Source organism: Acyrthosiphon pisum, chromosome A1, assembly GCF_005508785.2.
Source record: "Acyrthosiphon pisum isolate AL4f chromosome A1, pea_aphid_22Mar2018_4r6ur, whole genome shotgun sequence".
Taxonomy (NCBI): Eukaryota; Metazoa; Arthropoda; class Insecta; order Hemiptera; family Aphididae; genus Acyrthosiphon; species Acyrthosiphon pisum.
This window is the reverse complement of record NC_042494.1, coordinates 45,320,232-45,330,883: the sequence shown is the minus strand read 5'-3', so window position 1 is coordinate 45,330,883 and position 10,652 is coordinate 45,320,232. Positions and strand designations below refer to the sequence as shown.

Sequence of the window (10,652 nt, the reverse complement as noted above, 5' to 3'; positions counted from 1 at the left end):
AATCCGTTTTGGTTATGTGCCGCGTGGGGCCTGAGAGAGAAAACGAATAGTGCGCTGACATCCTCTTAAAAAAAAAAATAGCAATTCAAATACTGTTTGTATAGGATATTAGTATTTATGTTATTAAAAAAATAAAAAGTTATTATAACTAATAGTCATATCACTTCCATAATTGTTGTATCAAATATAAACTTTTTTCTTTTTTTTATTTCCCATTAAATACAAAAATTGATTTTTTACAAAAACAATCTAAATATATTATACCAACAGAATACTCGTTAGTGCAGCAACCAATTTTCTATTAAGAACTGCGTAAAATAATTCAAGTAATTATTTTTACATTAGGTGATCATAACTTTCTTAATATACTTAGGATTGTGATAATATAACCACAAATAAAGAACAATATAATGATAAACTTGAGAGTAGTTGTAGTACCTACATACCAGTCACCAGTCTCAATATAGGTAGGTACCTATGCGCACTTGTTCTATACGCACACCTATGGAATTTACATGTCTAATGTACCTATGTAGTTATTAATTCTGTATTACTCGTGTTGATATAATGATATCTAATGAAAATATTTCATTTAAAGTGTATATTCTACAACCTAAAAAATTAAATATTAATAAATAATTATTATTGACAAAAGTTAGCCGCATCAAACTTATAACTATTAATCATTTAAAAGGTACCTAAAAATTACAAGAGTTATCAATAATTCAACGTATAAAATACAAATTCACATTGAATGAGAACAATATTTCAAAACATCCGTTTCACCTGACCGTAAAAAATCGTTTATCATGTGACATAATTGAACATCCTGCAATTATCTATAATCTATGAATATTATAAAATTGACTTGAAATAAAGGTCCAGAAACGCTTTTTCGGTCAATAAAATGTTTAGTTAGGTATTTTTTACATAGCTACGTAAATTAATTGTAAATTTAATACAAGTGCCATAGGTGCTTAAAGTACTATGTAGATTTTGAAATTGCCTAATAGGTACCTAAACACGTTCAGAAATCTGTAACAACTCGGTGAAAAAGTGTAAGCAATATAATATAGCACTCGCAGTCTGATGACATCTTGAGTCTTGGCCATTTTTGGGTAAACCAAGATCGACTCGGAATCGTTTGTTATGATTTATTATATTAAATATACTTCAAATAATATAATACATGTTCAGTACGACAGTATACAGCCTAACTCATCAGTACCTATCTAATTTTTTAAAAAAAATTTTAGGCTTAACGATAAATGATAATATGATATAATCGTGTAGTTTTATTTTGTTACTTACATTACATTAGGTATATTATTATGGTTTGAACGCCACAAACGAACTACTAACTAGGAAAATTGAATTTTTACAATTCAACATATAATATTAAGGTGGTTAGGCGATGACGCATTATAGTGTAATAGTATAAATAGTACCTATACTACCTACAATAATTATGGTATAATGCCGTGGGCAAATAAACAGTAACAATACATTTCACAAATCCGATCAACCGACTCGTTAGCGCGCGGTTTAAACAATACACTATCATCCACACGAGAAATCAGCGAACAATTATTTCGGAGTTCCCTGGCCATCATATTATATATGATGCGTTGGTACTGCACCGAATTCGTATTATGCGCACATATAGTCAGCCGCCCCCTCGAGGGACACTCGGTCGGAATTCAATTTTTTCGCGCAGTATGGGCACCTCGTTGTGCGCCGATCGACGGCGAGTAGAATATAAATTGTACGCACCACACATAATATAATATATATTATTATGTATCGCGCGGTACCAGAGATCAACAAACCCCTCGTAATATAATAATTGCACATAGGTACGCGAATGATATGCCAAACAGCCCGCGTATACATCGTCGGTATGTAATGATGATAACTATAATAGGTACCTACGATTAAAATAAAGCTGTGCGTACCTCCCGCCGTGGTTGTCATAATCATACCACGGTAGATGTTCCCTCGGCTAGGTTATACTTTGCGGGACGCAATCGACGGTCTCCGCCCTCGGGTCGTAGTCTGGTTAGCCGAACGTGTATACTATATTATACTATATAGTACATAATATTATACCCGACGGTAAAGTACTTAAGTATAACTACGTTATACATATACAGAGTGATCACTTTATCGTGAACCAAATGGACAATACATGGCATTTTTAAATCCCGTTTTTTATTTTATTTAAAACGCACAATAAGTGCGAGAACTTATATTTTATCACTATTAGTTCTTGTAGTTTAAAATTTGAATTAATTCCTGCTTCAGGATAAAATAATCGCCCTGTATAGGGCTGTGTGTATATGCGACTCACGTGGAATGACGGTACCTACCCATTTATATTCGCATGGACAAAAGACACATATGAATGTGAGTATATCTAATTAGGTATATACCACGTGAAAGATAATTAGTTTCGTATGTTTTTCAAAACTGCCTACTCGAAGGGCTTCCTCGTCTAGTCGTCTACATAGTACATAATATTAAGATATGTATTTGCATACACACTCTGTGAACGAATCCAATTAACCATATGCTTATACTTTTCACGCTGAGAATTACATTTCTTACGCAGATGGGTTAGGTTACGTCGCGTGTTGACATCGAAAATCATATAACTATTTTATCATAGGCACATAATGTAATAGGTCAAGTCATTGAACGTGTTTTTTCTAGAATTTTCACCATGTACGACACCCGTCGAATGTGCCCGGTAGATGAGTGCAGAGTTTTTCCGTGATCGATGAAACTCTCTGTGGGTTACGCATTAATTAATGGGGTCCCACCCTGTAGAGTACATCGATCGATTAATCGATTTTTCTAATTTATCAAAGTTTAAATTTCAACATTAAACTCTCATATTTTCCAATGGCCGGATAATACACCATACCATACATAAATGCATTTGCAGTAATTTAGCAGTAGATAAGTGATACCTAGATAAATGTTTCTTTTCATTAATTATTGATGATATGGAGAGTTAAGAGAAGAATGAGTGTAATAAATATCGAAGGAAAATTGTTTAATTCCACTTGTATATTATTTTCGACTACCGATAAGTAACATAATAAGAATATGGGTTATCTGATATGAACTTTTGTAACATGCCAACAAGTTTGGCAACGTTCTCAGGCTGTCTGAAAGCCCTGTGGTTTTGTAAATTATGATTTATGTTCAAAATTAAAATATACTGTCTTATATATTTATAACTAGTTATAATTCTTAAATTTCGTTTGAAGATTTTAGCGTCAACAAATTTGATCTTAAAAAATATATACCTAAATAACTTGTAAATAATCTTTGTTACATTTTTTTTAACTACATTAAACATTTTAAGATAAAACCATACTTCGTTTGAATGACATTTATACTCAAACTATTATAAAAATAAAACTGTAACTTATTAAAATATCAAGGGATAAAACCTTAAACAAGTGTTTTAATTAATGTAAATAAAATACAAGAGATGAATATTTCTATAATGTATGGTAATTATTTTACTGTACAATTTAAAACCAGATTCCGCCCTAGGATAAGATATAATTTATTATAATTATCGTTAATTTAAAAATAAATAAAAGTTATCACACAAGGATATACGATTTTACGACACGTTCGACTTTTCTAAAAACTCAATTTGATTTTCTGACATTTATAATAAGATGTCTTAGTTCTTAATAACCCCTTCAGTACCTATATGCTATAATATTACAGAGGAAATTAACTAAGTTTAAACCATATTCAAATACACAGGGTGTTTCATTGAGAACGTCTGATTTGTTTTTGTAGTGGACTAATACTGTATCTAATAGAAAGTCCGTAAAACCATAAACAACGGATACACTTAATGAATCACCTTGTATATAAATATTTGAAAGTTAAACACACCTCACGCCGATGAAGTACAAATTAAAAATCACCTAGTATTAAATATTAATTACAATATGTATTCATAAAATATATATATATGACATCCACGTAATATAATACATTTCAGTATAGATATATTTATTTTTTATTTTCAATAATATAACATGTGCTTAAAATACTAACACAATCGTTTAATCGTTTTGTAGGCTATGGAGACCGACGTGAGTCAAGACTTCGAAGACTATTGGAACGAGTATAAGATCATCCAGGAAACAAGGCAACTCGATAGTTACCTGGACGAAGAATGTCCCCCGGAACAAGAGTTCGCCGTCACTCATTTACCGGAAGGAGCAGTGGAAGCCGATTGGCTATCGTCCGCTGGTCTGTCGTTCCTGACTGAATCGTTCGAGAACGGGTGCGAAGTTCCGGATTCGGAACTTGAACCGGCGATCAGACATCTGTCCACCAGACAGGCAGACGCTGTCAGGCTGAGAGTGCATTCACTCAATCATACGGTCCGACAAAGGGGCAGACAGCTGAAGGCAAGGCATAAAAAACCTGACATCAGAGACGTTTTCCGCGACTTTGAAGTAAGTTTGTGGTATATTTGCCGTAGAAAACTACGCAGGGGATGTGTTCAACAGTCATTCGACATTATTAGAGTTATTGATAATATTTGGGACAATGAGTTATAAATAATGAGTTTTCACTAAAAGCTTTCGTTATTTTATTTTTATAAATGTACAAAAATAGTCTGGAAGTATGGAATACGAAATACACTTGAATACTTACATTATACTAAATACTTCCTACTGCTAAGACTCATCAATCTAATAATAATCGTCAGATATTTTTTAGGCGATTTTAAGTATTACAAATGCGTATAATGTATATATTATGAAAGACCGTCATAAAGAGCACTATATTCGTTGTTGGTTGTGGTTGGGATTTACCGTATAAATTACATTTTTATATGAGCGTCTAGGTGTTACAGTAGGTACTTTAACGCTAATTTATGATTTTTTTAACGGCATCAGATAATCCATTTTTATACTAAGTTCCTATATAATCCGTACATTATTTGATAATATATTATATTATTATACATAAAATGCCAGTGTCCAATATTCTATTCGTGTCTGAAGGATTAGAGAAATTCTGGAAATTCGACAATTTCGTTTGGACTACAACACAGAGATGAGAGAATACAATCAAATCACAATGACAATGATAGTACATTTAATTCCTAAAAGTATAATATCATTATTTCACATTTTGTTATTTATGTATCTCTAAATTATTTATACAAATTTAGACATTGTGTGTTTTGTGTTTACGATGTGAGTCTAAAAAATAATCTAATGAAACTGTAGTTATAGTTTCGGATAAGCTGAGTTAAAAATATGTCCTTATATGATTTAGGCGGTGACTATATAGTTGGAATTGTGCGCAAACAAAATAATAATATATCCTAAAAAAAACCAGCACTATATATACCTAATGCTAATGAACTAATGGAATACTTTGAAAAAAAAATGTATGTTTGTAGTAGATTTCAAATAATTATATATGCATCTACACATTAACATTTTATGCTACATAGCCATATAGGTATGCTTATGTATGTGCATTAATTTATTACATTATATTTTCATACATCTATGGATGTTTGTCCTGGTTATTACTGATTACAAGGTTCATCTTTAATATTCATCAAACGTAGTGTTAGTAATAAATACTAATAAATAATAATATTTATCATATCGCTGGTGGAAAAGGTATTTGAAAATTACAATAAAATTATACTGCAACGTTAAATGCATAATGAGAGCGTATTTTCACGTCGTGTGCATAGATAAAATATATATAAAGTACCTTCATAGACTAGTTAGGTATGTTGGTAATCATATGGGTAGCATGCCCGAAGAGATCCAGAATTAATAAAGTTTTGGTTATTGGCGATCAAAGTCTTATACATTTTTGGGCCAGCGGGTCAGCAGGTTGGTCTGTAACGGGCTACATGGAAAATAAAATGAAAATTATACACAGCGTGCCCATTACAGCTTATCAATTTGATAAGATTTTCATCGACAATATCAGCTGGCAGTATTAAAATATTTGATAAACACATGGTTAAAAGATAAAAAAATAATAAAGCGAACACTGATTTAGAAATTAAATACAACATACACACATAATTGTATTATACGTATTATATATTTATAAATAAACATTGTATATACATTAGTATAACCATTGAATATTAATGACGGTCAGTGTTTTGCAGATTTAAATTTAAATTAATATTATAAATGAACTCAAAACTAAGATTTAGAGGGAAACATTGAGCGTATGATGTTCAATCCAACGTGTATTATCTATGGATAACACCTGTACATCTATGATTATTTATCACTCGTTTTGCTGCTAATCACTATGATATCCATGGTGCTTTTCGAGCGTTTGGTTTTAATCATAGATTTCTATACTATACTATTAGGTACCTACTCTATGGGTTTTAATGAGTACTTACCTATATAATTATGTCCCCTATGGGCTATGGCCTATCCGTTTCATTATCTATGGTTATGTGCCGATTTTGCAAAGATCAGATCTTTAGACGATTAAACAATACTTTTTTTAATAATATGTTCTTGTCAGAAACTGTTTATCGAATTATTTACTATTTTTTTTTTTTTTTTGATTGTAATTCATACCTAACGTTACCTATAATTGTGATTAAATTCCTAGGCATTTTATAGTATACACGCATGTGATAATATTTACTGTTTTTTTTTTTTGATCTATTACAAAAAATACAAATTATATAGAAGTATATGTTCTATAGGTTCGTACACGTGAATAATAATATCGTGTTGCAGTTTGTCAGACTGAATTATTTTCTAACAATATTCGCTAGTCTTTATCATATTTACAACTAGAATCATAGTGTCTGACATGTGTTGTCCATTGTTTCAGAGTTTGAGTTCCAGCTCCAGATCGAGAAGCGCAACACCGGATTCGGATTCAAATAGTCCACCTATGTCATGGTCTCAAACAGAAATAGCTGTACCTACACCTTTACCCAAGTGAGTAGACAAATTTTTGTTTTTGGGTTACCGACCTCGCTCGAGAATCGCAAGAAATTGCATACCGCTTTACGAACGTAAAAACTCGTATAAAACAAATAGTATAATAATAGTGTAATAGATTGTTAAAAAGCAATAAAAAAATAAAATGGTTACATACGTAAAATAACTTAACAACGGAATTAATTACTATTATTGTTGGACAACAATATCGGTAGAAATATGCGAAACAAGTGATATCTAATGAAAACAGAAATCATTAACACAAAATTAATTATACCCATTTATATTATCTTTGAGCGCACGTAGTTGCATTAATCGATTATATGTCCATTATATAATATGTTAATATGGTTTTAAAATGATTTGTAATCGTTTTTCTTTGTGTTCGCGATTCATTAATCACACATAATAAAACAAAATAGATTAATACGCTGAAATAAATAAATTTAATCGATTCTTGACAAGCGTGCCTTTAGCCCCATTAGGTATAGGAATAATCTATAAATGAAAATAATATAACACATATTTATTTATTTATATTATTTTTCCTGCTCCATATAATTATTATTGAACAATATCGTATGAATTTAAGTTGTATGTACCTAATACCTCTACCTACAATCACTCAACTCCTATAATAGTTGCTTAACCTGCGTTTTATGTGCAACTGCCAACTGCGTACCACACCACAGTCATTGCATTTTATAAACACAAGTTTTTGTATTTCGCATATTATGAAGACGTGTCTTGAACATTCTTCTTAACTCGTGTCGGATCGCTGGACTACCGACTATTTCGAATAAAGATTTTATGACCACCTATGGCTATATAATATTATGATATTATAATATAGGTATAATATAGGTGAATTAGGTACAACTATATGGATATCAAAGTAACTGCCAACCACGAAACTGTTAATTTTCAGCGAATATATTGTATATGAATATCAATCGTTTATATCGCATTTGCTCACATAATTCTACCCGATGCTTTATATATTTCATTTTGACTTAAATATTTAATTACCAATCTGTACTGTACGGTACATTTAATAATTTATTGCATATACGATTTAATTATATATTTTGCCCGAGGTTGCATTTGATGTAAGTATATTATGCACTAGAATATTCATTGCATATATAGAGAATATGCGTGCAGTCAAAAAAATAATTATAGCGCATATGTGATTAACCGTTAAATGTTTTAGATAAAAATTAATATTCATAAATCATAATATTGTATGCCTAATATAGGACCGATATAAGTATTAAAAAAACTAAATTTCGAGCCTCGCAGTTGGGAATGCTGGAATTAATTACAAACTACATATAGTTTGAAAACATAGATTTATTTTTTCAACAATATTATAATAAGATATTCAAATACCTAATATTTAATAGCTTTAAAAATTGTCTTTAGTAAAACGTAATTTGATCTTAAAAGCTATAACACTATGGTAACTATTTTGCAATTATTGTCCCTCAAAAAAATAAAAAAATAGGTCAGTAAAAATAGTAAATACTCAGTGAACTTAATACAATGTACCTTCACGGCTATTCGTATACATTGCATTATGTCCAATCGCACTTTAAAAAATATCCTAAGTCATTTGAATCAAATTCAAAACATAATTGTTTATATATATATATGTATGTGGTTCTTAGAAATACATTTGATAATAATTGTAAATTAATAATATGTTGCGTATTACATACATGCATGCACCTACAAGAAAATTTCTGTCATTTCGTCTAAACTAGAAAAAATGGTAAATCGTTTTATTTTCGATTTAGGTCTACAACAATATGATATTATATCCTGTGCCCCGTAGACCACATCTCGTAGGGTTTTCTCGAGTCGTCCGCCAACGGGAGCCTTTTTTTATTAATTCGATTTTGATACCGTAGTGGAATCCAACACAATAATATCTATTCTGTGATAATATCGTCTATGTCTGCCTACATCGTGCAAATAATAATAGGACACGACTGGACGAGAAAATAATAATCGACATTTCAAACCGGTGCCGCGGTAGTGTGGTCTCAGGTCACAGGGATTAACACTCAAGTACTTACCATAGTAACCGATGATGGCCCTATATATTTTATTACCCATGTCATACCTTCAGAGAGTGCGTTACCTTGGCACGCTCCACAGGTGCGAGCTATAAATGCGTCGGACGTTGTATTATGATAGACGCTGTCCGCTACGCACCATATACACCGTATGTCCGTATACATCAGCGGTCACCAAACTTTTCGATTTACCTATGTCTATAGACAAACAAGAAGCTCTCAGATTGAACCGTACAGACACCGAATACGTCAATTGTACAGACATTTTCGGATTCTTGTGTTTAATTTTTTTTTTATGTTTTACAAAACGCCTATTATTATTATTCTTAGTTCTTACACACATATTATACTTTGAGATTTAACAATAACCTTTCACGTGCATACAAATTATATCGGTATAATAGTTGATTTCAAATTACGAACACAAATTTAAATGAATTTGATTAAATTATTATTGATGACGATAGTGTGCAGTTATTGTAATTCATGTACAATACTTTAATTTCATGGTACTGACTTGTTCACATTGTTTTAATTATCATATAATCTAAGAAACTACATACTTTTAATAACCTATATTATAATATACCTATCATTGACTAATGACTAATCAATCAAAGCATTTTTCTAAAATGTGCTATGTATGAATATTGTATATCTATATACAATTAATTTGTTCAGTTCTATGTAACCGAAGTATTTGCACATTGTATATATACTATAGTAGTACTTACATAGTTAGTACCTACATATTGAAAATTGACACTTCGAGTGAAATTCTTTATACTCAAATATCATACGAATAATAGGTACATAATAATATACATATTATGTATTCGACCCCCACTCGTTTTAATTCACTTTGACTATTCGATTTTGCAGACCACTGGTAAGCACAATAAGCGCGTATCCGTTGACCGTTACGTCATGTCATTGTATACCTACCATAATATAATACGCTAAAACAGTGTAATATAATATAATATGACTAAACACAATTATGGCATAATTACCGTTTGCAAAAGAGGGACAGTAATATTATATCATTTTCAGCATGATCTACCCAGAACCGTTATTGATGGTGCATCGTTACATTTGACAACCGTTTATGGTCGTCAGTCGGCTGTCGGCCGATTGGTATACCTTGGGGGTAGGACATTATGATGCACATTACAATCAGTGCACGCTCACATTGGACGCGTGTCAAAAATGAAATAAAAAAAATGATCGATTTCCATAAAACCACCAATGCCTAACCATGTCACATACAAAACCATTGAGATGTATAGTTTATTTTGTTTGTCTTTATTTCATAACGAAATATATTTAAAAATTTCATTCTTTACAATTTATAAACTTTCATTAATTAATAATGCATTTAACACTGAAAAAAGAAAATCAGATTTATAAATAACGATCTTAGTACAGCAACGACTCACAGATATTGTTATAGCGTTCACTTGAAAATAATTAGAAAAAAAATTTAAATCTCCAATCTTCATATTAAAAATGGGAAAATGAAAAAAATTCATTGCAATGAAATCTAGTTCAATTTAAATTTAATTTGTAATCA

At 30.9% G+C, this 10,652-nt stretch overlaps 1 protein-coding gene across 3 annotated transcripts in view; it reads left to right on the top strand.

Moving 5' to 3' along the window:
- LOC100166061 (rho GTPase-activating protein conundrum) overlaps window positions 1-10,652 on the top strand; it is a 67,536-nt gene that overhangs the window by 45,538 nt on the left and 11,346 nt on the right. For all 3 annotated transcript variants that reach the window (XM_001946439.5, XM_029487126.1, XM_008186376.2), the window contains 2 exons: window positions 4,113-4,496; window positions 6,886-6,995. In XM_001946439.5, coding sequence (XP_001946474.2) covers window positions 4,113-4,496; window positions 6,886-6,995 — 494 coding nt within the window. The remainder of the gene's footprint in view (window positions 1-4,112; window positions 4,497-6,885; window positions 6,996-10,652) is intronic.